The sequence below is a fragment of the Lissotriton vulgaris genome, chromosome 2_1, assembly GCF_964263255.1.
Source record: "Lissotriton vulgaris chromosome 2_1, aLisVul1.2, whole genome shotgun sequence".
Taxonomy (NCBI): Eukaryota; Metazoa; Chordata; class Amphibia; order Caudata; family Salamandridae; genus Lissotriton; species Lissotriton vulgaris.
This window is the reverse complement of record NC_141687.1, coordinates 151,639,651-151,667,127: the sequence shown is the minus strand read 5'-3', so window position 1 is coordinate 151,667,127 and position 27,477 is coordinate 151,639,651. Positions and strand designations below refer to the sequence as shown.

The 27,477-nt window shown below is 46.8% G+C and overlaps 1 protein-coding gene across 1 annotated transcript in view; it reads left to right on the top strand.

The window, feature by feature from the left end:
* The window catches only part of LAT2 (linker for activation of T cells family member 2), a 251,099-nt gene that overhangs the window by 158,531 nt on the left and 65,091 nt on the right, over nt 1-27,477 (top strand). Inside the window, exons 5-7 of the mRNA XM_086954605.1 lie at nt 4,466-4,514; nt 7,159-7,187; nt 12,521-12,559. Of these exons, the coding sequence (XP_086810731.1) occupies nt 4,466-4,514; nt 7,159-7,187; nt 12,521-12,559 (117 nt within the window). The remainder of the gene's footprint in view (nt 1-4,465; nt 4,515-7,158; nt 7,188-12,520; nt 12,560-27,477) is intronic.

Here is a 27,477-nt window from a genome sequence, read left to right as displayed (position 1 = left end):
CTTTGCTCCACAGCGTGCTGATGGTTGGTGACTTTTGTCATGCAATGTATTAATCAATCAATCAATCAATCATAGACATTTATAGAGCGCTCTACTTACCCGGAGGGTCTCAAGGCGCTAGGGGGGGGGGGGGGGCTGCTACTACACGAACAGCCAGGTCTTGAGCTTCTTCCTGAAGGCGAGGTGGTCTTGGGTCAGGCGCAGGTCGGTCGGGAGGGAGTTCCAGGTCTTGGAGGCCAGGTAGGAGAAGGACCTTCCTCCTGTTGTCGTTCTTCGGATGCGGGGGACGGCGGCGAGGGCGTGACTGGCTGATCGGAGGTGTCGTTTGGGAGCGTAGAAGTTGATGCGGTTGTTGAGGTAGCTCGGGCCTTGATCGTGAAGAGCTTTGTGTGCGTGGGTAAGGAGACGGAAGGTGATTCTCTTGTTGACCGGGAGCCAGTGCAGGTCTCTTAGGTGTCCGGAGATGTGGCTGTGTCGTGGGATGTCGAGGATGAGTCTGGCTGAGGCGTTCTGGATCCGTTGGAGTCTCTTCTGGAGCTTGGCGGTGGTTCCGGCGTAGAGGGCGTTGCCGTAGTCCAGTCGGCTGGTGACGAGTGCCTGGGTGACAGTCTTCCTGGTCTCGGTGGGGATCCACCGGAAGATCTTCCGTAGCATGCGCAGGATGTTGAAGCATGACGAGGAGACGGCGTTGACTTGCTTGGTCATGGAGAGGGAGGAGTCCAGGATGAAGCCCAGGTTGCGTGCGTGGTCTGTCGGTTTGGGTGCGGTTCCCAGGGCGGGGGGCCACTAGGAGTCGTCCCAGGCGGAGGGCGAGGATCCCAGGATGAGGACTTCCGTCTTGTCCGAGTTCAGCTTCAGGCGGCTGGTCGACATCCACTCGGCTACCTCTTTCATTCCTTCGTGAAGGTTGGCTCTGGCGGCGGCGGGGTCGTTGGTCAGGGAGAGGATCAGCTGGGTATCGTCGGCGTAGGAGATGATGTTGAGGTTGTGTTGGCGTGCGATGGCCGCGAGGGGGCTCATGTAGACGTTGAAGAGGGTTGGGCTCAGCGAGGATCCTTGAGGGACGCCGCAGATGACTTCGGTGGCCTCTGACTTGTACGGTGGTAGACAAACTCTCTGTGTTCTTCCGTCGAGGAAGGAGATGATCCATTCCAGTGCCTTCTCCTGGATTCCGACGTTGCTGAGGCGCTGCACAAGGGTGCGGTGGCAGACGGTGTCGAAGGCCGCGGAGAGGTCTAGGAGGATGAGGGCCGCTGTTTCTCCGTTGTCCATCAGGGTTCGGATGTCATCGGTGGCAGCGATCAGGGCGGTCTCGGTGCTGTGGTTGGCTCGGAAGCCAGACTGTGAGGGGTCGAGGGATCCGTTCGTCTCGAGGAAGGCGGCCAGTTGCTTGTTGACGGTCGATGACTTTGGCCGGAAACGGGAGCAGCGAGATGGGGCGGTAATTCTTGAGTTCGGTGGGGTCCGCTGTTGGTTTCTTGAGTAGAGCGCTGAGTTCGGCGTGCTTCCAGCTCTCAGGGAAGGTGGCGGTGGTGAAGGAGGTGTTGATGATGTCCCGCAGGTGGGGTGCGATGATGGCGTCGGCCTTGTTGAAGACGTGGTGAGGGCAGGGGTCGGTCGGAGATCCGGAGTGGATGGAGTTCATCATGCGGACGGTGTCTTCGGTGCTGATCGGAGTCCAGGCGCGGAGGGTGGTGGTGGGGGGCGGTGGTTCGGTCGTGTCGGACGTGGCGTTCGTCGGTTGGGTGTTGAAGCTGTTGTGTATGTCCGCGATCTTGTTGTGGAAGTAGGAGGCGAGGGAGTTGCAGAGTTCTTGCGATGGGGTGATGTCGTTGTTTCCGGCGTTGGGGTTGGAGAGCTCTTTCACGATGTTGAAGAGTTCCTTGCTGTTGTGTGCGTTGTTGTCCAGCCGGTCTTTGAATGCAGTTTTCTTGGTGTCGCGGATCAGTTGGTGGTGCTTCCGGGTGGCAAGCTTGAGGGTGGTCATGTTGTCCGGTGTTGGCTCCCTTCTCCAGGCTTTCTCGAGGGCTCGGAAGTTCTTCTTGGAGCTCTTGAGTTCGTCGGTGAACCATGGGGCCTTCTTGCTGCTGGGTCTGCTGGGCGGGGTCCTCAGTGGGGCGAGTTCGTCCGCGCAGTTGCTGATCCACTTCGTGAGGTTGTCGGCGGCCTGGCTGGGGTTCGCTGAGCTGGCGGGAGGGTGCTGGCTCAGGGAAGCGGCGAGCTGGTCGGCTGTGATCTTGCTCCAGCTTCTGCGGGCGACCTGTTGCTGGTGGTGGTGGATCGTCGTTCTTCTGAATGTGAAGTGGACGCAGCTGTGGTCCGTCCAGTGGAGTCCTGTGGCGTGGCTGAAGGCGATGTCTTTGCTGGATGAGAAGACGGCGTCGAGTGTGTGTCCGGCGAGGTGGGTGGGGGTGGTCACCAGCTGCTTGAGATGGGACTATTCCTTCATTGTCAGTTTCAGGCATGTATTCTATTATGAGCATCTCCATCCAGTCTGCCATAAAATAACCCGTTGTCTGGCACAAGAGCAGCCCCGTCACATGAACATACACAGTTTGAGCATGTGCCGTGTACCGCATCAGCCCTAGTGTGGTATGTTTTGCTTATTTCTCCCTCTGAGCAAAAATGTGTGTTTCCTTTGCTTGTTCTACCCATCATAGCCCGAGGCTTTACATATATCTCATAATGCATAACTGCTATGTGCTATCTCATTTACATGCATTTACAGTACAGCAATGCGTTTACTTCTTTGTTATGGTATTTATCACTCATGTTATACATTTATGAGGAATGGCATTTAGAGAAAAGCACAGTAGATGTGGCTACATTTGCAGGGGGAATTCACCTTACATCTCATATCACACGGTTGTGTATTACCAAAATGAAGTTCAAAATATGATATAAGACCAGTCAAGAAGAGAGGAGCATTAGATATTCCAGTGGGAGCATCTACGACAAACAGTCTGCCAAGGTTGCTCTTTGTCGCTTATTTTCTTGTTCCCTCGGGAATTCCAATATAAAAGAGCCAAGGCCCAGGCTGGCCAAGGACAGGTCGCCGGCTGGAAGAATACTATTAATAGCAGGTATTCGTGTGCACCGTATGGGATGCTGTTATTTTTGGCAACATTTTGGTGCTAATTAGACATTGCCTGTGGCTATGAAAGAAGAGATTTCATCATAGATTATCTCAATATGCTGTCAAATTTCATATTATTTACATGTGTTATTATGTTAATCACCATCAAAAAATGTTTATCTGCATTTCTGCTTTTACATATTTTTGTGCACTAAGGGGGGGCTTTAAAATCCATAACTCCTTTAAAAAAATAAAACTGTGTGAATTTCTTATGTATGGATATCTTTTGTGGGAAAGATTATTAGCAACCCACTCGAGATGTAAAAGTATTCCTGCAGTATTCTAGCAGGATCACATTGTTGACTAAATACCTCCAGGTAAAATGTGGGAGATGAGCGGGTCACAGACAGTTCCTCCCACTCAAGCTGGTACTCCTGGCCTTGTCTAAGGGCCACAGAGGATATACTGGGCCATGGTTGCAAGATGACTTGTAAAAACCTATTACTGGCATATAAGCATCCCTCATGTGACAATTTAGCAACCACAGTATTAGTTTATGAGCAGCACCAGTCCTTGCAAGTAAAGATCCTTCCACAGGAGCAGCACTGTAAGGGCACAGGGGCCATTGGCACATTTGAGCAAGGCCAATGGGACCATAGTATCATCCCTAGCTGGAGGTACATTGAGAAGCACTGACACCTTATGTATAGCACCGTGGAATATTTGAGCAGCATCTATACATAAATCAGCATACCGTAGCGTACAATAGCGTCACCCTGTTTTATGATGGAAGCAATTGTAATGGGGATTTATATTCGTCACATACATTCTGATGTGGTGTTCACTGGCACGTGAACAATGATGCCCACTACATATTTTGTTTTTAGTAGTAGACTTCCCAACAGTGCACATGCTTTCAGATAGGCTGTATTTCTCATCTAGAATACATATGTCTCTGCTGTGTATTCAGCGTTTCCACTGGTCACATGCTCTTACGTGGTACATACATGCATGCCCTTCTACATAAGACACATTGTTCTGGGTATTGAAGTAGACCATGAAATGTTGGATTATTTTAGGACCTCTTCTTCAGAACTGCATCTGTTTTTGGCCAGTGTATCTCAGAAACAGGCTGTACACCCACTTTTTGGAACCACTGTTTAGAAAAAAAACCTGGGGAGCAGCTGCCAGATCTCTTGCTTGACACAGTGCATGGCTGGTATTTCAGGCCTGCATTTGCAGTCCAGTTCTGCACAGTATTTGAGATTTTTACATTTAAAACTAAACCAATGAACAGAGGGAAGTTACACATCCGTCCAATGGCTGCTCCAAAGGCCGTCCTATGCGCGCGTGCACGTCACCTGACTCTGCTTTTCTGTTCCTTTATAGTGGTGAGGTCGGAACAACTTCAAGCCTCAGAAACCAACCGAGCAACCAGGTAAGTGGAACAAAGACACAAGAGCTGTCTGTCCTCCTGCTCTGCTCCTGACCGACAGATCCACCCCATGCACGCACACTCTGAGCCGAGAGGAGAGAAAAGGGCACTGAATTGTTCTCCCCTGACGCTGACAGGAAGTAGCAGAGACCCTCGCCTCGGTGCGGTTTTGTTTAATTAAGAAAAAAAAAGTTTCCCCTCTGTACACTTGCCTCTAATTCTGTTGTCACAATGCCAAACAAAGAACAAGGGCTGCTGCCTTTTCTTATGAAATTAACTGAATATTTTTATTTTTATCGAATGTATTTATTTTTTATTTACAAAGATGGTATGAATATGCACCTGTAGTGTTGAAATAAAAGATACTTTGTTCTATGTATTCCCTTTTATAAATATAAACTAATAAGTCCTCTGTGTTTGAAGACTAACCAGCACTAGACCACTGATAAATAAGAGGCATCAATGGATGAACACAAAGCAGTTCTATTCAGATCTAATCAGAAAACGAAAACAAAAGAAGCCATTCATTCAGTTAAAGTTTTGTTTTTTAACTTTTATTTAATATTATTTTAATTTAAAGAAAAGGGAGCACCCCTTGTTTTTGGATTAAATACCCCGCACCTTTTGTGTTCATAAAGGCTAACTCTCGAGATTGTATTCTCAATGCTATAGTACACGTGTCCTTTCTCCCCATGCAACGGGACAGGAAGTGACGTCCAATATTTGGTCTTTGAGGCTATGAGGCTCATAAGCACTAGTGACCTAGTGGCCAATTTACGATGCAATGACTACTGCCCACACACGTTGTCCTCACCCCCAATCAACATTTACTTTGCCCCGAGTGTCTTAAATTGAATTAAGAGGCGGCTTTTTGGCACTCGCCATCCCATGCACCTCTGTCTCTTTAGAACATGCATGATGGGGAAGGAGCCGGGCCCTATGTTCTAGATTTACTCTGGAACCCTCTGCCAATGTCTCTTTTAGTCTGCATGAAAGTGTGGAGGGGAGGAAAAATTGTTAGCCAATTACACGTTACAGTTCAAATGAACCATGACTCCGAAGATTCACAGACTCCGATCCAAAGTTTAGTAAGTGTAATACAAGCCAAGAACAGCTGGACATACAAACACCTCAAAATGAGGGCGTAGAAATACATTGAAATTAATACAAAGCCAAACCTAAGGGTGAAATTATGGCAGTGCAGCATGCACAGAATAACCAATTCCAGTATTAGAATACATAAGATGAAGATTCCAATATCGTGAGTCCCCTTCACTGGAGATTCGTAGGTAAAGAGCATTAGTCTGTCCCTACACTACCGCTAACGTTACGTGACATCCCTACTCAGCATTTCCCCAAGGCAAGTTCTGAAAAGGATTTTAGCATGTGAAGGCTTCCTGAGGAGTCCGCTCCCCTTGAATGGGTCGGGTAGCATAAAACTACAGAGCTCGTTCTGAAATGCTCTCTCTTCTCAAGGCAAGGCAGAACTCCCCGGACTCTGTCCCTAACTCCAATACATGAACGGGTCGGAAGTACGTCGCACAATACTACTCAACATCACCTCATCCACGCAAGCCACCTCCTCGTAGGTAACTTTCCATGCGACAGCGATGCTCCCAGACCTTGATTCCCAGGTCTTCTCCAGTGAGAATGAACACTGTCCCACATTATCAGCACCTCTCGTTCAATGTATTCTCTCCTCCCTAAGCCTAACTCCTAAAAGAAAGACATTATTCTAGCTAACAAAGATGAATTTCTCCACAAGCAACAGAAACTTGAGAAAAGTTCTGCACACACAGGACCTTTACCAGCAACTCTAATTTGAGAGCGTCAAGAGATAATACAAATCAGGCCTACAGAAATCGGCTAACATAAGAAATGGTACATTAGTTAAAAGCACACGTATAAATGTGCATTATGACTAAACACATTTGATAAGTGCATTTCACAGGCACATCAATCATATAAATGCTCCTTTAGCTCCACGTACAAATACCACACGTTAAAGGTTTTTGTCTAACCATATATAATGTAACATTAACTCTTCACGTTTCCACTAAAATATACCTAACACTTCACTTTCATGTTATTACAATATGCGCTCTAATGAGCCAATGTTAACACAATTAAGGATTACATGCAGGCGCAAACTACTCATGATTATAATGAACCCCTACAAATGACAGAGAAAATCTGCACTCTATCAATGGAGACTGGTGAGGTGTACGAATATATATAACTTCGGAATACATAAAAGTATCAGTCCCTCAAGATCTCGAGAAGTAAAGTGGGATTTCAAATGATGTTTGGTTGAATGGCCATCTTTAACCCCATACTATTCAAATTATGGACAACATTTAGCATTTGTTCATGGGACCTCTAAAGGGAAACACACATGAAGACTCAATGGCTCATATCCCTTTCTTGAAAAATGATGACCGTGCTTAGAAACAGGATAACCATTGGTATAAGGAGCTACATAAAAAGAGAACATTCACCTACACACCATGCATCAATTACATAAATAAGTCTCACACTAAGGAACAATTCCCGGAACATGTTCATGCCTCCTTTCATCAGTCATTTCCAATTTAAAGTGTTATTAATGTACAAATTCAAGCACTTTTAATGCTGTTATTACTTCTAGGGTCACGAAAAAGCCCCTCAGAAGAGAAGGTGAGTGCCTTGTGCCCAGCATGTACAATCCTCAGTCACAGTTTTGTTTGACCTTCTCCAGACACTCCTATAAAATGCTATTAAATAATTGTTTGTGGTTACCTGGTGCTCCTCTGGTGCTCACCTGGTGCTCACCTGCCACTCAAACATACCCACCACCAAGACTCTTTGTCGCAAGTGAGTCACAGTGCAATGTCCAAGACCCCAGAGCCCGGGACAGACAGTGCCAGCTCACACATGGGCGGTACACGCTGAGATAACCCTGGCCAGACTACCAGAGCCCTGGGCACCCTTCTTCAGCAGTGCTCGAAATGCTTTCTTTTTTAAGTCTTTAGAACTTTTACATAGCTTCTGCTGGTCGCATTGGAACACTTCAGAGCGCTTTGAAACATTTAATAGTGTGACCATGCTAAAATTCAAAAATCTTCAGTGTCATGTTTTCCTACTTCAGTGTCCTTGTTTTCTTGTCCCAATGTCATGTTCACCTGCTCCAGTGTCCTTGTCTTCCTGTCTCAGTGTCATGTTTCTTTATCCTTGTCTTTTTCTTCCTGTCTCCATGTTGGGTATCCCTGTACTGGTTTCCCTGTTCCAGTGTTTTTGTCTTCCTGCTCCAGTGTCCTGTTTCCCTGTTCAGTACAGCCCTGTAGCCCGCCATAGCTGGGCTATACCAGCCATTACAGTCCCGCTCCAGTGTTTAACAAGGGAGCAGGAGTTTACTGTCCGGTAGAGCCTGCTGCAAATGAAATGAAATGAAAAATTCCACTTATATAGCGCATAACTGCCCGGAGGCCTCGCAGCGCTGGTGACTGATTACTGTGTTCGACTGCAGGGCAGAGTTAGTACGCTTTTGAGAACAGGTAGGTTTTTAAGTCTCTCCTAAATGACATCAGATTGTCATTTTGTCTAAGGGACAGAGGCAGGGAATTCCATGCCTTCGCTGCTGAGCAAGTAAATGAACGGCCACCCCAACGGGCTTTCTTGATTTTTGCCGTAGTTGCCAAATGCAGAGAGGCCGAACGAAGAGTTCTAGGTGGCACATAAGGCGGTACTAGGGGGAGCAGCACTGCCGGGCCAGTTTGATGAAAGGATTTGTGCAGAATGCACATTGCCTTGAACAATGTTCTTGCAGCCACTGGGAGCCAATGAAGCTCCTTTAGGGCAGTTCTCGCTGACTGCCAACGAGGGATGTTAAACAGTAAGCGCGCGGCACAGTTTTGAGTGACTTGGAGTTTTTTTGTCACTGATGCCGGAGCCCCTAGATATAAGACGTTTCCATAATCCAGGCGGGAGAGTATCAGGGCCTGTACCATGCCCTGATACCCTGATGCTGCAGAGGGCTATAAGGCTATTAGAATATTCTGCTACTAGAGGGAAGAATATTCTTATAAATAAAACAAAGGCCTCTTTCAGCAGAAGGGTATTTAAATCCTCTTGGACTCCATGAGGCTTTTGTTCACAGCAAGATCTGTGAAGACAAACATTGGTATGTTGGAGCACTGGGCTTTTACCAGCCATTAGATGCCCGGAGCACTCCATTGTCTTCAACGCAGCTCCCAACAGTCCAATATTCTAATATATCCTTACATAGCCTGGCCATTAAAGGCCCTATCCTAGGAACGGGCCTTTAATGGTCGGTATAGCCTGCTATGGCGGGCTATAAGGCTATTAGAACACACCGCCACTAGAGGGCAACATTTTCTACCAAATAAAACAAGGGCGTCAGTGAGCCCGAGGTGATTTAACACCTTGGCTGCTGTGACTTTTCCCCTCCTGTGCTGACATTCTTTGAATACCATTGTTCATGACGAGCTCAGCTCGTCATAAGCACACCTCCACTGTGCCTCATGACGAGCTGAGCTCGTCATGAGCATCGAAGGGGTTAAATCCCCTCAGGCTTATTGACGCCTTTGTTCACTGCAACACCTGTGAACGATAAACATTGGAATGTTGGACCTCCGGGCTTCAACCGCCATTAGAAGCCCGAAGCACTCCATTGTCTTCAATGGAGCTCTCAACATTGAAATGTTCTAATACCCTTTTGTTCCTGTCTGTATCCTGTTTCCCAGTTCAGTTTAATTGTGTTCCTGTCTGTATCCTGCTTCTCTGTTCCACTGTCCTTGTCTTCCTGTCCCAGTATAATGTTTCACTGCTCCAATGCCCTTCTCTTCCCATCTCTGTGTTCTATATCCCTGTACCGGTGTCCATGTCTTCCTGTCTGTGTCCTGTTTACCTGTTAAATGCCCTCAGCTGTCTGAGTCCTGTTTTCCTGTTCAATGTCCTTGTCTAGCTGTCTGTGTCCTGTTTCTCTATTCCAGTGCCCTTGTCTTCCTATCTGTGTCCTGTTTCCCTGTTCAGTGCCTTTGTCTTCTTGTCTGTGTGTCCTGTTTCCCTTTTCAGTGTCCTTGTCTTCCTGTTTGTGTCCTGTTTACCTGCTCAATGTCTTTGTCTAGCTGTCTGTGTCCTGTTTCTCTGTGTGCATGTCTTCCGGTCTGTGTTTGGTTTCTTTGCCAGTGTCCTACTCTTCCTATCTGTGTCCTATTTCCCTGTTCTTTACCTTGTCTTCTTATCTGTGTGTCCTGTTTCTCTATTCCAGTTTCCTTGTCTTCTTGTCTGTTTCCAGTTTCCCTTTTCAGTGCCCTTGTCTTCCTCTCTTAGGGTCCAAGTTTTCATGCACAGTGTCTGTGATTCACTTCCCCTGTGACCATGTTTCCCACTCTTATTGACCTCCTGTCTCTTCTCTATGCCTGCCTCCCTGTCTCAGTGTCCGTGCCCCCGTGTTCATGCCTACCTATCCCAGTATCAGTGCTTCTCTTCCCCATTGCCTCAGTGAATTCCACTGTCTCAGTGGCCACACTTCCCTGCCCAGTGTTTCCCTGCCTTGCAGTCCTGGATGCTTGTTTTCTTCATCCACTGTCAACCTCTTTGTCTTCATGTCCCAGTAACGTTGTTTCTCTACCACACAGTCAGTGTTTCTGCTTTTCAGCATGTACCTCATTCTTGCAGAACCCCTACTGTCCTTGTTAGCTGATTTTAGTTCCTTCGTGTTCCACAGACTCCCTGTCCCTTTGTCTGTGTCTTCCTGTCTCAGTGTTCCTGCCTCCTGGTCACAGGGTGCTTGCTTGCCTCTTCGCCTACCACCTTTGTGTAAGTTTCACTTTGTCTTGCAATGTTGTACTTGCACTTACAGAGGTCTATGTGCCTGCCAGGCAGCTCATGTATGTAGCATGGGTGAGGTGCCAGAGCAGAGAAGGTGCTCATTGGTGCACATGCGATGTCGGCACCACCTGGAGCTGGTGGCAGCAAGTGCAGTGCAGATAACCATTGCGTGCGGTTATCAGTAGGTGCGAGTCATGCAGGTGGCACTGGGGTGTCAATGACGTGGATCCAGTGGGTTGTGGTGTTGGTGTCAGTGGCTGCAGTGCAGTTGCCAGTGTTAGCTAATGCAGGTCACATGCAGCACCCAAAGGGTGTAGATGCCAGTGTCTGTAGGCGTACTGAAAGTGTCAGTGGGGTCCATGCATGCGCTCTGTAGTGCACGCGCAGAGCTCTTGCAGTGGATCCAGGTGGCACTTTATGCAGGTGCAGTGCTGGTGCCAATGAGTGCAGGTGCCACTGTAGGAGTCAATGGATACAGGTGCATTTTACCCACATTTCTTCTGCCTGCAGAGCTGTGCTATCTGTACACCAGACCCGCCGTGGCTGCCCCCCGCAGGCAGTGATTCCCCACACTCGGGTCTCAGTCAGTTTACCTTGTTGAACTGTGAATGAACATAAAAAACAGGATATACCAAAATCCTAAAACTGGTTTAAGAGAAAGAGGCTCTTCTATCTAACGACTCCCAACTTGGGTCAAATGACTTCTAAACTTCGGTGTAACAAGCCCTTGCACGAAGGCATAGTAATAATCCAGCCGAGCTCCCACCAGCACGAGACACTTGACTCATCCTATGGAAGAACTTTAGAAATCATTTGATGCTTAACCAGCAGCGTTCACTTGAGTTTTCTTGGATATTGTAGGGCCTAAGAACACCCTCAGTGGCCGTGGTTGCTGGTAGGATGTTGAAGTCATCGACCCTGAATAAGGCATACAAGCCACTCCAAGATGGCGGCGTATGAACAAAGGCAAGAGGAGAACCTTAGTTTTAGCATCATTGGTGTTCAGCTAATTCAACTTCATATAGGTTTGAATATTCATATAAGTTGTGGACAACTTTGGAAAAGACATAGAAAAGACATGATCCCGGGCTGGAGCCCACGAGTGACCAGCCACCTGGACTGAATACCATCCAGCACAACACAGCACACCCCAGCTCACCACAGCTCACCGTGGTTTAACCCCTTCCATGCTGATGACGAACCCCAGCCATCATGCACTACGGTGCTCGTGTGCTGATGACGGCTGGGGTTCGTCACGGCCCGCCCCTGTTCATGTTGTTTACAGCACACCAGGGGAATCGCGGCCGCATGCAAGGGGTTAAAAAAACCAAAAAAAACATTCCTGTTTTAACCCTGCCGCTTGCGATAGACTCCACCACCCAAATCGGAGAACACTGCAATTATCTAAGAGACATTGTGTAATATCATCACAGTGACGTGTGTGACCCAAAGGACAGGCTCCATTACAATAGTGAGCCTTCTCCAGCGAAACAAAGCTCGCTGGCTCACCCAGCTTGATAAACAAACAAATAAAACACAGCTGCTTTGAGAGTGAGCACTCTTTTTGTGGAAGCAATCAGCTTTTACCAACCCTAAAGATGTACTGGGGTAAACCAACATCTGTGCAGCACCACAGTCTCTCTATGTAGTACTCCTCACAGCTCTTTCTTTGATCACAAGCCAGACAGACCATCAAACCACTTATTGCAGTGCTCTTGAATCAGAGCACTGAATACTCTTGTAACAAATCGTATTATGGATCAAATTAAACCAACCGTTGAACTACAGTCAGATTATTATAGTGTGCAAGGACAATTCTTTCAGTGTTTCTGCTGCCCGGCGAGTGCCCAGCCGCACTACATTAGGAGTGTACTGGAGGGAGCCAGCGTGCTAACTCACAGCCCTTGCACACTGCTGTGAAGCCTGCCCAGGCCTGGTCTATCAAATACATAAATATATGATATCATTTTAGGCCAAACATCACCCCTCTGCTGCTGTGGGTCCACCATACCTAGATGTGCAGGAACAGTTCAACCTCTTGCAGAATCACATCACATCCCCGCGAGTTACACAGCTTTAGACATAGTTATATCAATGTGAATATCATTGTCACCTGATTCCTAGCGTTCTTCGGACCTCATAATCATATTAATATTTTAACCACATCTGTTTTCCAGACTTTGAGGAGGAGCCCAGATATCAAAATGCCTCACGAGGTATGTACAGATTGCAATGAAAGTTCTTGCAGAATAATGTCAGAAAGTGATTACTGTCTCAGTGTCGCATTTTTAGACGTAGGACGCGAGGAAGAAATTACTATCAGAACTATGTAAGTATTAAACTACTACTAGTAGGAAGTTAGTATGAAATTACTACAAATGATGTCCCAGGTTATGCCTGATATTACAACTAGCATGAAAGAATGAAGGGGGATAGTATCAAGCGGCAGTGCTAATAATCGCTGGCCGCACTTAGCGTGACATTTTTTAGCGCCGACTATCGCAGGAAATTATCGCCATGTTAATGCTGTATTAACAACACATAGCGCAATGGCGATAACTAATCCAGCAATAGCAGTGTTTTCCATGGAACATCGCTAGTTTTCCAGCGATGTTCCATGGAAAACGGCAATAACCTTGCTGATACGACCCTGTGGTCGTATCAGCATAATCCACCCCCAATGTTAAGTATACGTAAGTCAGCATTTTAGCAAACGTTAGTTTTTGGTGAAAACCACGGTTTTCGCCAAAAAATAACGTCTGCTAAAATGCGTGGGCCTCCTTGTAAATATCGCAATGTGCACACCAGCGATAATTTACATACAGTACTGCCCAGTGATGCCCACTTTGTATCTCATTAGAGATGCAAAGTGAGGCGTCGGAAAAACGGGTGCTAACATGCGCTAATGGATGTTAGCACCCACTTGTAAATAGGGCGATAGTTTTACCCTTTTTAGCCAACATGAAATCACTTTTAGCATGAGAGCCATACAAAAATTACGAAAAATATCTTGGCACTAGTAGATTTCTCCTGGAATGCTGTTAGTATTAAGTTACCAGTGGTGCTATATCAGTATGAAATTACCCCAGAGTGACATTTCCATGAAATCACCCTCCGAATTATGTCAGTATTTATTTGCCAGTTTTGTGATGTCTGAATAAAAGCACAAAAAGAGTAATCCCAGTACCAAAGTCTGCCATAAATATTTTAGTAATAAACTATTATAGTAGTATATCAGTATGAAATCACTACAGGTGCGAGCATAATGCCAGCATGATTTCTTGCACATATTAAAAAATATATATCGGATAAGGTACATTTTCCATTATTTTATGTGTTATGCAGAAAGACACTTAGAATGGATTTCCGAAAAAATTTACCACCAATAAAGTGAATTTTGCACATTTACCATTTCATAAACCGAATATACTGCGTGTGATGAATGTGCTCATGGTGCAGAGTTTGCATTTACAATCACGCATGCACCTGTGTAAAGGGTGGACTATGGGGCCAGGCTCGATGGGTGACACCACCACATCTCAGTACAAACTTGATTCAGAAAGGCAGGCAGAAAAGAAAGACAAACAAGATGGCAGCGTTTATTCTTCTGTAGGCCCCAAACACCTGGACCATCATTCCAGTAGAGATGCGAAATCCAACCTCAGGCCTACACTTGTCTTCAAGGAACAACTCCTAAAAGTGTGACGTTCCTCAGCTCCTTGCCCCACTGTCTTGCTTCTGCTTCTCTCCATAGGAAGATCTGCCCATCCTCTCCCCACCCTAACCATGCCATTTACTCTTTCCCATGCCGTAACCACCCACTTGGAGTGATGACAATGTATGAATCCAGGTACTAGATAAATAGAAATGATGCTGCAGGGTGTGTGCCTGATGCGCAACCCTTTCCTCTCTGCTAGCCTTGCTTGGTGCAGTGATGGCTCAAGGGAATGCGCAAAGCTGATCCTGGGACAAGACCTCAAAACAGTGGTGCAGTCTCTCATCCTCTGCAGAATTGCCCTTCTCTCAGGCATTCCCAAAGTTCATCTAGGCCTACTGAAAGCAACTATACATGCAGCAGTGTGCATCGTGTTAGGTCTCAAGAAATGTGACCACATTTCCTCGGCCCTGCCAACCCTCCAGTGGCTTCCAATTGAAGCTCAGACCCAATTCAAAACCGCCTGCATTACCCACAGAGGGCTGCACTGCTCTTCACCCTTCTAAGTGAGAAACTGAAAATCTCTGCAGCCAAAAGGTGTCCCAGAAATGCCCAATCCTTGCTCCTAGAAGCACGCCCGACCTTCAGCCGAGAACGGCCCATGAACCAGTCTTTCTCTGGTAGTGCCACAAGAATCTGGGACTCCTTACCTCCCTTCCATCACCTAACAACCTGCATAGCCGCCTTCAAAAAGGACCTCAAGCTCCTCCTATTTGATAGACACATGGGCTAATCACCCTCGACCATACCTAAGTACTCTATGCAGGAGATGGGCATTGTGTGTCCCCACCATCTTAATCGATGCTTGAACCATGTACGTCTCTTGTGGAATGGCTGCACTTGTCCAGGTCGCAGCTACCGATGCAATATGTCTGAATGTAATTATTGTAACTGAAACTTGCTGCACCCTTGTATCATACTACTGCTGCAAAGCGCTCTGGTGCCTTCCGACCATGTCCCTGCTATATAGAATTGCAAAAATGAATACAAATACATAAAGCTAGCAGCGAGCAGATAGGATCTCTGCTAGCATTGCAGCCCCGAGTACGTCAATGTTGGTGTCAGCCATTGGCAGTAGGGCCCCGAGGCAGTTTCTGCCCTATAGATGGTCCTTTCTAACTAGCTAATGCACTCTATTTTCATGTTTTCTTTCTTTTTCATTTTTTAATTTTTCTGATCTGATGGCTTTTTTCTCAATATTCAGAAACACATTTGGTTTCGTGTTTACTTCAACTGCAGCTAACCACTGGGCTGTGCGCACCGGGTGTTGGCCGCAGGGCCCTGCCCGCGGCCAAGGCCTTTTCTCCCCCTCCCACGCAAACCACAGTGCTGCTACAGGACCTGACCACAGCAGTTGTATGTTTTTTTTTCCTTTTCCTTTTGAGGTTGTGTACCCCAATACAGAGTTGTATGCCAGGATCATTTATGCACTGTCAAATAGCCTGTGTTATATAGTGCTTCTTTATTTCCGTCTGTTTTTCTCGGGGAGAAAATATTTTTCCTGTGAAGAAACCCCTTCCCAGAGACTCCCACTCTTGAAAAGGGGTTACATCTGCCCAGTGCTTAGTATGTAAAAAATAAAGTGCCGGGCCTCCTCAGGAGGCCACTACAGTTTGCACCACACATTGTCACTGTCATTTCACACTGTTTGAGGCCGCCAACTCTTTAATAATGGCTTGGGTGGCAGGTATTAGTTAAAAGTTGTTAAACTATATTGATTTAACAAACAACTGTTTTTCTGCTCATCTTTAAATTTTCACAAACAGCACCACCATGTGGCAGCTGTCGAAAGTGCAGGTTCAGGGAATTAAGTGCCAGTGGCGGCAATTAAGTGCTGGTGCCGAGCACCGGAAAGCACCGGCTCAAATTAGGCACTGCTCCTGCAGGAGCAAAATATCTGCCCATATACAGGCTATATGTGAAAGCGCACATACTTTCACGGCATATGACACACTACAACCCACACTCCCCACCCATTGTGTGGGATTTACTGCTCTGACACATTCCGCAAGCGAGAGGGATTATTCATGTGCGTAAAATAATGAACGCATCCAAGGTATCCTATTGTGAATTTCTTGCACTTGTTAATCTAGCCATATGTGCTCGTAATAGTCTGGACCGTTGAAATTATGAAGCATGGGAGGACCAAATTATGTGGTAGGATGACTACATTAAGCTGCAAAAAAGGCAAATTATGCTGCTTTGTGCAGCACATTTTGTGATAGTACTACTTTGTTTGTTGTCATTTTTTTCACATAACTATATCTGTTCAAAACACTCACCTCGTTAGTACCAGTCTGACACCCAAATACAGCAATAAGAAACAGAAAGATGACCAGAAAAAAATATAAAAAGGACCTGCCAATGCACAGCAGCACATGTTGCAGTTTTTTTAGTAACCTTTGGGATGTGTCAGCTAGAAACATTTTTATAAAATCTACAGATTACGCAGCAGATGATGGATTGTGTGGCAAACGTAGCTGATCTATTGTTGTGCGGAAAGCATCGCACCCTCAAAATCACTTCATTCCAGTGGCCCTGACTAAAGCTTCTATGTTACATGAATTGCGGACACTGAGCAATATTTGATGTTTGTTGGACATGTTATCTCAACATCTTTCTGGCAAATTTCCGCAATTCACAGTCATGTTCCGACATACAGGTTTATCTGTCTTACTCCATCAGTGGGAATGCACCTTACGGCTGCTAGGTGCACCTCTCATGTGACTCTTGTACAGTAAGGGCGACCAGATTTTGAGTAGGAAAAACTGGGTTAAGCCAGACATAAAAGTAGGACCACAGCTTTTAGTCTTACTTCTATATCTGGCCTGTCCCGTTTTTTGCGTAGCCTTGTAGGTATTGCGCATACATACATATACACACATAGGCTTGTACATATATGTGTTTTGTACACATGTATGTATAGGTATATATTTATATGTCTTCCAACCAACTGCCCTGATGTAAGGACGCATTCCCATAGGATTATGATTCACAGAATCCTTGATTATGAAACCGGTAAAAATGCATTCCAAAGATTATTTGCTGACGAGTTTCTAAGCCTCCTGGCTTCTTTTTCAAAGGTACTGCTTTTGGAAATCACAGCAATGTTGGCGCACATGTATTTAATCATTCGTGAATTGCCCTCCGGTGAGATCCCCTGATGGGTAAGTTCATAATGCATGCTGGTATTTGTGGTGTGCGCCACATCAATTCTTTCCCTTTAGTGGGTTCTGAGAGTTCCAAAACAATTATGCAATTTTCAAAGCATATATATATATATATATATATATATATATATATATTGCACCAACTCCTTCGTGAACTTCTTCGTAAAAAAAGAACGAAAGAACCAAGCCCAAACTCCTTTTTGCATGTGAAAAGGGTTTATTCAGTCATAGATCGGCAATCCTGCCCGACGCGTTTCGGAGCCCAGCTCCTTGATATATATATATGTCCTCGCTTGTGGTAAAAGAAAAAGAAAAGCTGAACAAAACCCAAACGGAGGGCTCGTCTGGATTTCTTTCAATTGGATTTCCGTCCTTCACGATATATATAATATAAGGCTTGTAACTGCATGTGTGTGTGCGTGTATATATATATATTCACTGAAAAAACCATAGGTTTCAGACATGTTACAGTTAGGAATTAGCATTTAAAAAACCTTAGAAATTTACTGAAAAAAACATAGGTTTTAGGGGTGTTATAGTTAGTTGGACATTTCACTCATACAAAACTATTGAAATTCCTCCGTTATAGTTAATAAAGGTGCTTCCAACGTTTCCCCTGCTGTGGCCTTTACTTCTTCCTGGAGGAGAGTTGTGGACATAAATACAGCGCGAGTTCCTGTGTCGCGCTTAAAAGGTTCCCGCATTTCCAAGAGGCTTTGGACTCGCTGGTCTCCGCTTCGGTGTTTTTTTGGAATCCTGGTTACAGGAATGACCAAAGCCCACCCCTAAGCCCGGGACGAGAAGGAGCGGTGTTGATGTCATTGCCATCACGCTGGGCGAGGTGATATTGTAGCCTTGCCCCCGCTAAAAGGATTCCTGCGGCAAGGTGGTTGATGCGGTTGGGGACTCAAGGAAGTACTTAATTTCGGGACTCCTGGACATTGGGGTTCCGTTTGCACAAAATAAACGGTCTTTTTTGCTGAAAAACCATAGGTTTTAGGGTTGTTATAGTTAGTTGGACATTTCACTCATACAAAACTATTGAAATTCCTCCGTTATAGTTAATAAAGGTGCTTCCAACGTTTCCCCTGCTGTGGCCTTTTCTTCCTCCTTGAGGAGAGTTCTATGCGGCACTGATCCACCCCGTGCATTACCTACCAGTATTAAGAAGTGCATGCTGGGACCTGTAGGCGCTGTCCATGAGGCGTCTGCATGGAGGTTAAGGCGATTGATATTTACCTCAGGGGGCGGAGCAGTCCTTCACGAAGCAGGATGGGGCAGGACTTTTAAATCTTGGATACTCACCTGTTTCTTGATCGTTACACCCACGGCACTGAAGAAGGCGAAAGACGCCGAAATGCATTCGCCACAGCGGGTGTTTTGAACTTCCTTTGCCATCTGCTTTGAAATAAAGGTGCTTCCAACGTTTCCCCTGCTGTGGCCTTTTCTTCTTCCTGGAGGAGAGTTGTGGACATATATATATATTCACTGAAAAAACGATAGGTTTCAGACATGTTATAGTTAGGAATTGGCATTTAAAAAACCTTAGAAATTTACTGAAAAAAACATAGGTTTTAGGGGTGTTATAGTTAGTTGGACATTTCACTCGTACAAAACTATTGAAATTCCGCCGTTATAGTTAGTTATACTAACTATAACTTGCGCGCTCCACTTCTAATGATGTCACATATTACATCATTCATAACATGGTCAGTGACATCACTGATGACATCTCAAATGAGATGTCATCAGTGTCAAATGCTGCTCCCCATATGGAAAAGCAATCTGCTTTGCTTCATTGAAGCGAGAGCAGGTTTCCCTCAATGAAGCAAAGCAGTTTGCAATGGCAGGGTTGGAGCTGCGAGGTTCCTGCCCTGCCATTGCAAACAGCAGTGTCCCGGGGGTGGGCACCCCGGGACACTGCAGGAGCCGGCCGTGGGGGGTGGCGGTTCCCAGGGCCTGTACAAGGCTCCATGAGGGGGGTCTCGGGCCCCCTCCCACATTTGTTTGAAGCCGCGGGGGTGGTGATCCCCGGGGCTGGGGAGGCCTCAGAACCCCCACACCTTATTTTAAGAAGCCACGGGGGGTGGCGGTCCCTGGGGCGGGGGGCCTGAGAGACCCCACCCAATTCAAGAAGCCTTGGGGTGGCGGTCCCCGGGGCTGCGGGGGGCCGTGAGTCCCCCACCTATAATATGTTGAACCCCCGGGGTGGTGGTCCCTGGGGCTGGGGGGGTCTCAGAGCCCCCATACCTTATTTTAAGTAGCCCCGGTGGGGTGGCAGTCCCCGGGGCTGGGGGGGCCTGAGAGCCCCCCACCCAATTCAAAGAAGCCCCTGGGGTGGTGTCCCCGGGGATGCGGGGGGCGGTGAGTCCCCCGCCTATAATATGTTGAAGCCCCGGGGATGGCAGTCCCCTGGCAGTGTGGGGGGGATTGGGACCCCCCACACTTTTTTTTGATGATGCCCCAGGGATTTGCCCCCCGGGGGGCAAATTACCATATTTAGTGTGGGAGACCGCGCTTCGATTTTTTTTTATCAGCAGGATCCTGTGCGCCTCCTCCCGTTTAAAAAAAGAAAACATTTTTGGGTCCTTGTGGGACACGCTGACCAGGCCTGGGGGACAGGGTGTTTCTACCCCGCTACCTTTTCGCGTTTTGCAATTTTTTTTAATAGGTTTCTTGGCTGCCAACACTTCCTGATTTGGAGTGTTGACAGCCATTTAAAATACAGCTTGTTCTTGTTCTAGGCAGGGTGCGCTTAGGCTGCGCTTAGGGTACAGGGAGCCTCCGAGGCCATAGATGCATATGTACTTTTAAATGTAATTTTCGCAGGAACTACGGAATGGATTTACACCATTTAAGCAAAAGGCACGAGTCTGAACTAAGGACTACCACTTTACCAAATTTGGTGTAATTCCGTTCAGCAGTTCGGGCTGTAGCTGCGGCTAGAGGTCCTATGGGAAATTGCATGGGGAAATCGCGTTTTGGGACCCCCTTTTTTCTCAGCCCCTGCTTGACGAATCACCGTGGAACTTTCATGTTAGGAGCGGACCGGAGCTGGCAAAAAGTTTTGAAAATTTTGCGAAGATTCGGCAACCGGCGCCAGTTATTCTAAATAGAATATTGCGGATTTCCTATGGATAATAGGTCCTAACTATAGCTACCCACTAGCGACCGCCAGTAGGTAATATATATATATATATATATATATATATATATATATATATATATATATATATATATATGCAAGCTCCAGGATGTGTCCATCAGTTTGGTTAGCACTCGACCAACAGCAGCAGAGAGTCGGACTCTCTTTAAGGTACAGGCGGTTGCCGCTTGGATCACTCCGTGCAGGTGTGCCTGACGCGTTTCGAAAGCTCCTCAGCTTTCTCTTCAGAGGCTTTCACGGAGATTCGCGCTCCCAATTTCAACAATGCACGCCCTCCAATGGGAAGATGGTGTTGGCTGAGCATTGTGGGAGCGGTAGTTCTTAAAGATGCAGATATGGACTCAGGCAGGGGGGTCCGTCTTGAATCCCTGCTGTTACCCCACATATTCGAAGAGGTGTCTTCTCCTCGTGTGGTCCCCTTTCTTTCGGGGAGGTGCACAACCCCGCGGCAGGACGGCCGCGTAAATATGCAAGCTCCAGGATGTGTCCATCAGTTTGGTTAGCACTCGACCAACAGCAGCAGAGAGTCGGACTCTCTTTAAGGTACAGGCGGTTGCCGCTTGAATCACTCCGTGCAGGTGTGCCTGACGCGTTTCGAAAGCTCCTCAGCTTTCTCTTCAGAGGCTTTCACGGAGATTCGCGCTCCCAATTTCAACAATGCACGTCAGGCACACCTGCACGGAGTGATTCAAGCGGCAACCGCCTGTACCTTAAAGAGAGTCCGACTCTCTGCTGCTGTTGGTCGAGTGCTAACCAAACTGATGGACACATCCTGGAGCTTGCATATTTACGCGGCCGTCCTGCCGCGGGGTTGTGCACCTCCCCGAAAGAAAGGGGACCACACGAGGAGAAGACACCTCTTCGAATATGTGGGGTAACAGCAGGGATTCAAGACGGACCCCCCTGCCTGAGTCCATATCTGCATCTTTAAGAACTACCGCTCCCACAATGCTCAGCCAACACCATCTTCCCATTGGAGGGCGTGCATTGTTGAAATTGGGAGCGCGAATCTCCGTGAAAGCCTCTGAAGAGAAAGCTGAGGAGCTTTCGAAACGCGTCAGGCACACCTGCACGGAGTGATTCAAGCGGCAACCGCCTGTACCTTAAAGAGAGTCCGACTCTCTGCTGCTGTTGGTCGAGTGCTAACCAAACTGATGGACACATCCTGGAGCTTGCATATATATATATATCCGAACGCAACCCAGTCCTGGACAATAATCACACTGGAGCCGTCGCCACTGATTTTGAAACGATTTAATCCTTGACACACCCTATATATATATATATATATATATATATATATATATATATATATATATATATATATATATATATATATATATATATATATATATATATATATATATATATATAATGTATGTGGCAGGACCCCTCCACCCTGAGCTCCACCTGCCCTCCTCCCCACTCTGTCTGCCGGGAGCAGCCAGTCATTCCCCTACTGTGCTGCTGACAGAAACAAATAACTTTCTGAAAACCTTTAAGTCTTCAGAAGCTCCTGTGAATAGAGCGTATATCTTTACAGAATATTCAAACATTTGTCCCTAAAACCAGAACAATCCGGGCCATTTTCCTAAACTTAAGAAAAGTGTCGGGAGACTGGGGCTGTCCTCTTAAAACCGTGACTGTCCTGGGGAAACCGGGACTGTCTGGGGAAATCCGGGACGTCTGGTCACCCTAGACAGTGCTTAATTTGTAAAAAAAATTAAAATATGCCGGGGCTTGTCAGGAGGCATCTTGCAGCAGCCCATTTCTGCTGTTAGCGCCGCCTAAAACAGAACCAACTAGGGTGTGGTGTAATGGCCAGAGCTGCCAACTTCAGAGCTGGGAAACCAGGTTCGAGTCTCAGCAGGCTCAACATCCTGTGATTCTGGACAAATCAATTAATCATCCCATAAATGAATGTGTCCTTAACGGTGCTGAGCACTGGAAATCACTGGTTCAAGTTAAGCATTGCTCAAGGTACAAATAAGGAAATAGGAAATAAATGTTTTTGATGTGCTGCAATGCGCCTTTTGTAGGTGTATGTCAATGACTCCTGCAGACAGATTCTCCCTTGTTGTTCATTGATGTTAGCTTGACGCATCTTTCAAGCCAAGCCATAGGAATGTTTTAAATAAATTACCGACAGGCTGGGCCGTTCTAGTACTAAAAGTGCGCCTAATGCAATAAAGAATCGTTGTAAATTCAAAAGTCTTGTGAAGGCCTGCGTAAAATATAAATTGAAAATGCAAAGATCTTTGCTTTAGAAGTAGTAAAATGGTTACTTTCATATTTTAGGGAGGTCCAGTGCTTGATGACCCTTGATGCGTGTCACCAAGCACTAGGGTACGCGTGTACATGCAAGTAACCCCTTGTCTACTGTGAGTAAAAGCTGATATTGACTACATGTACCATCATGCATTTGGGGAGAACTGGAACAGACTTGCCAGCCAGGATGCAACCCTCCACACTTTGATTAATTGCAGAAGGGTGTGATTGGTTTCTGAAGTCCGGGGTAAACACATGGGGGCTGTGCGTTAATTTTTGACACAAAACACTGTGTCAGATTTTTGGGTAGATAGGGTTTTGCATCAAAAAGCAGGGGTGATTGCATGGGAATTCCCATGTAATGCCCCCCTGATGTTAAGTAACTCAAAACAGCTTTTTATGCTACTTTGCGTTACTTTTAGGCAATTTCCAGTGCAAAACAAGTTTTGCGCTGGATAGTAAATTTAAAAAAAACATTTTGTGCTGGTTTGCGTCACTTTTGTGAGTGAAAGGCAGCTCAAACTTTTGGTAAATCTGGCCCTTGATATATTGCTTGTTGGGTGTCACTGATTTACCTAATTCACTTGTGTGGTGAATTCTGTCATGTTCATACTTCATTTACATAGTTGCATAGTTGCAGCTCTCCCTCTTAAGAAAGGTCAACAGACACACATAAAACCAAACAAGCAATGGATGGAAATTCTTGAATTAATCTGAACAGCTGGTTGCTCCCAATGTGTTTGCACCATTGTTCTTTAGCTCTTCTGTGTCATTACAGAAGGCATCTGACCATCTGCAAATAATACAGCTGGGCCTTTCAATAGGAATACCCCAGATCAAATTGCCTGCCATGCCGGGAAGACGACCAGTCAGACTAGGGACAAGTGTAGAAAAAGAGCGTCCCTTTTTGGGCAGGCTTTCCATGCCTCGTAGTGTTCCATCAACACATCTTCAAACAATCTCTGTTTCTATTCTGGGCAGTAGAGAGCAAAATGGCCACCACAGCTCTGCTAGCAGTGTGGAATTACCTGCCCTTACATTAAGCACTATGGGCCTCATTTGCATGGTTTTGGCGCAGATTAGCCCTTTTTGGAATCTTGCTGCGCTGCCCTGTGGCAAAAGAAAAGGGCAGAATGATCCATATCTCTGACATACGGCGCAAACCTGTCCTTTACCCTTGCACTGGCGCCCAATGGGCTGCCATGCGCCAATGGAGGCACCCTTGTGCCATAGTGCAAGGCTGTCAGCGTTGAAGGTGAGATTGTTTTCAGGAAGGGGCACCTTCCTGCACAAATGCAATTAAGAGAGGTGTCTTCCTCTTTCTATGCGTGCTGCAGCCTGCAGCACATATAGGAAGAAGCAAAAACTAGCTGGGCCGTACTGGCCGTAGCGGGCACCAGGCGTTTCCCCAGTGGGCCGCCAGGTTGGGATCTGGTTTTGGGCGCCTGGGGACCGTTTTTGTTACCGGGGTCGGCAATATTGTCCCCTGTAACAAAATCGGCCATAACCGGCCGTAGCAAACAGCTCAGCCGCACCCTCGCCTTACCGCACGCGGGGGCTGGCCAAGCAGCTTGCCAGGGCCGGTTTTGGTTCCCAGTGCGGCCCTGAAAACTAGGCAAAATAAGGCTATTTCTCCTTGTTACGCATACCTAATGCCACCCCTGGGGTGGCGTTAGAATCTGACGCATTCCCAGTTTTACAATTCTTTGTAAAACTGTGAATTCTTCAGATTCCATGGACGATGCGTGGGAACAGCCCACTGTAACACCCATGGAACGCCCCTTTCACGCAGTGTTCTGCATGAAAGGGGCACATATTTACAAGCCATGAAAAGCAGTGCCAAGTTGCTTTGCGTGGCCTTGCAAATATGCTGCTGCACATTGCGCGACCGGACCGTCAAAAAAGTGACGCTCTGGTAGTGCTATAGTTCCGCTAGGGGCCTCGTAAATGAAGCCCTATACTCTCAACTCCTTAAATTGGTTGCCTTCTGGGAACCGATTGAAGGAGCTGATTATGTTGGGTTGCTTTTATATTATTGGCCCCTTGAAGCTAGTTTTTTTCTGGCACGAGTATGCTAAAAATAAAAAGTAACAAAGCTAAATAAAAAAAAAGATGCGTAAAAAGATGTTAAAATATGGGTTGTGTCTCAATGTCAGTGGCACACTTTCCACCTTGTAATGTGCGTGTGTTTAGGGAGCTGAGTCAGGCGTTGAATAAACTGATAGAATCAAGGTCATGAGGGTGGAATAGAGCCAAGAAGCGGATAACGTTAATGTTTAAAGGTCTTGGCAGGAGAGGAGCGTCTTTAGGAGGAAAATCGTTTTCAGCAGAAACCTCAAAAGTCAGAAGAATGCTGAGGAAGCTGCAGATATTTGGCATCGTCAAAACTGCTGATGTGAAGTAAAGTACTGTTGCAGGTAGCCCTGCGTTTTTCTGTAAAAAATGTCTGTAGAAAAGTGTTGTATATTTTACATACACCCACACGGTGTCCCCCAAGGTTCCTCTATCAGTCCGATTCTTTTTAACGTTTACTTAAAACCTCTGGTCACGTTAATCAAGTCACACAACATGACCACAGTAAACTACGCGGACGACACACAGCTTCTTCTCTCGTGGGAAGGCGAAGATTCCATCTCCTTACAAGCCTTCCACGACTGCCTACGAGACACGGCACGCTGGCTGCACCAGAACTCACTTCAGTTCAACTCCTCAAAGACTAAGGTGATGTACTGCCCTGCGAGTCGCATACCCCGCCCTCTGCCCGCTGAGTTCTGGCCCCCGGAGAACTCCAACAACCCCCCACCAGTTACCACCGTCCGCAACCTGGGCGTCATGCTCAACCATCAATTGAGCATGGAGACTCAGGTCTCAAGAACAGTCGCAACCTGCACCGGCCTTATGCGCTCACTGCGCAAAGTCTTGCCTCTGCTTCCATCCTCCGCCAGAGCACTAGTAGTCAGGTGTACTATTCTTAGTCGCCTTGACTACTGCAACGCCCTGCTGCTTGAATCTCTGGCGACACTACTGGACAGACTCCAACGAGTCCAGTCAGCAGCAGCCAAACTGGCTCTGGGATGGACCAGGAGATCCTCGGCCACTGCCGCACTGGCCGAGTTACACTGGCTACCTTTGAGGCAACGCATTGCCTTCAAGGCCCTTTGTTTGGTCTTCAAGGCACTGCATGGAACAGGACCCAGACCTCTCCAACGTCTATTCTCCTGGTATACCCCCACCAGAACACTTAGGTCCACTACTGCCTGCCTCGCGAGAGTACCTAGATGTAAGAAGGCCAGGATGGGAGGAAGATCGTTCAGAGTAGCTGCAGCCAAGCTTTGGAACAGTCTACCTGCCGAAATTCGCCATATCCCACACCTCCTCCCATTCAGGAAACGTATCAAAACTTGGCTCTTTCCCCTGTCCCGATAAAACAAATAACCGGCCTTTTCAGCTCCCCCCGTCAATAAACCACAGGAGTAGCTATCAGCGCCAGGATACCTGCCAGGTGACAGTCGCGCTATATAAATATTTTAAATAATAAAAATAAACATACAGAACACGAATAATCAGGAGGCTGACGAGGGGCTTTTGGTTGGACAAGGAATCGGAGCTCCTAACATGTGCCTCTTCCCCACCCTCTCAGCTGCTCTTCCTGGCTGCTATGAGCATGGGGTAAATCTGTTGACTGGGAGTGAATGTTTTGCTTTGTTCTGCATTCAGTCCATCATTTTGTGTCTTTTTCTTTCTCGCCTTAAGTGCACCGGGTATGCCCAGACGTGGGTCCCGGGCTCACTGTGCCACTGGATTCAAGGTAGCCTGGCTGATGACGGGTGGTACCCCGAAACAGGTCCCAGGATGCTTGTTTCCGGTCTAAGAAACACCTGCCTTGGCAGTTCGGGCTGCACTGTTCCCATGAGGCACAGGGTCAAGTCTGATTTGCATATGGCTGGGTCTGAACTGGGGTGGAGAAGTGAGCTAAAGAACGATGGATTCAACCCAGATCTGTGGCTGGGAGTGAGTGTGTGAAAAGTGTCAGCGCTACGTCCATCATCTCCTTATGTTTGCTTTGTAAATGCAGATGGTTCCAGCTTTTACCACTATTTCACGTGTGAAAAAGGTAAAAAGGAACATGTGCTCTGAGCTGCTTATGCAATGCTGGCTCTGACTGCCTGACCATTCTGCTAGTTGGGTGCGCTCTGCATGTGCCAAACCCCTCAGGACTGCCAACAACCTGCACTAACTGTGCAACAACCATCACTCAAAGGCTCCTTTCCATGCTGGTCCCACCTTAAGCTACCTGCTATTCTGGAGGCTGCAGTGGGCATTCGAGGCTCCTGCACAAGTGGAGTTGCACTGGTCACTATTAAATCTCCACCATTACCACTACCACAGTAACCACATCCACCATTACCACTTCTCCATTATAGCCACGATGACCCCTTCCACCATGATTGAGACCATTGCCACCGCCATCCCTACTACTACCTCCACCAGTAGCACCTCCATTACCATTACTGCTACCACCATTATCACTATTACCACCTCCATTGCCATCATTACCACTACCAACACCACCACCATTATCATTGCCACCAGCATCAATACCACAACCATAACTAGTATTATTGCAATGCCCATCACCCATTAGCACCAAACCATTACCACTACCCTTACCAGCAACATCACATCCACAACAGCATTACCACCACCATTACCACTATCACCATATCCTGCTTTACTATCAATACCATTACTACCACTATAGACACAATTACCACCATTAACATCAATATCATGACCATTATCACCAGTATTCTC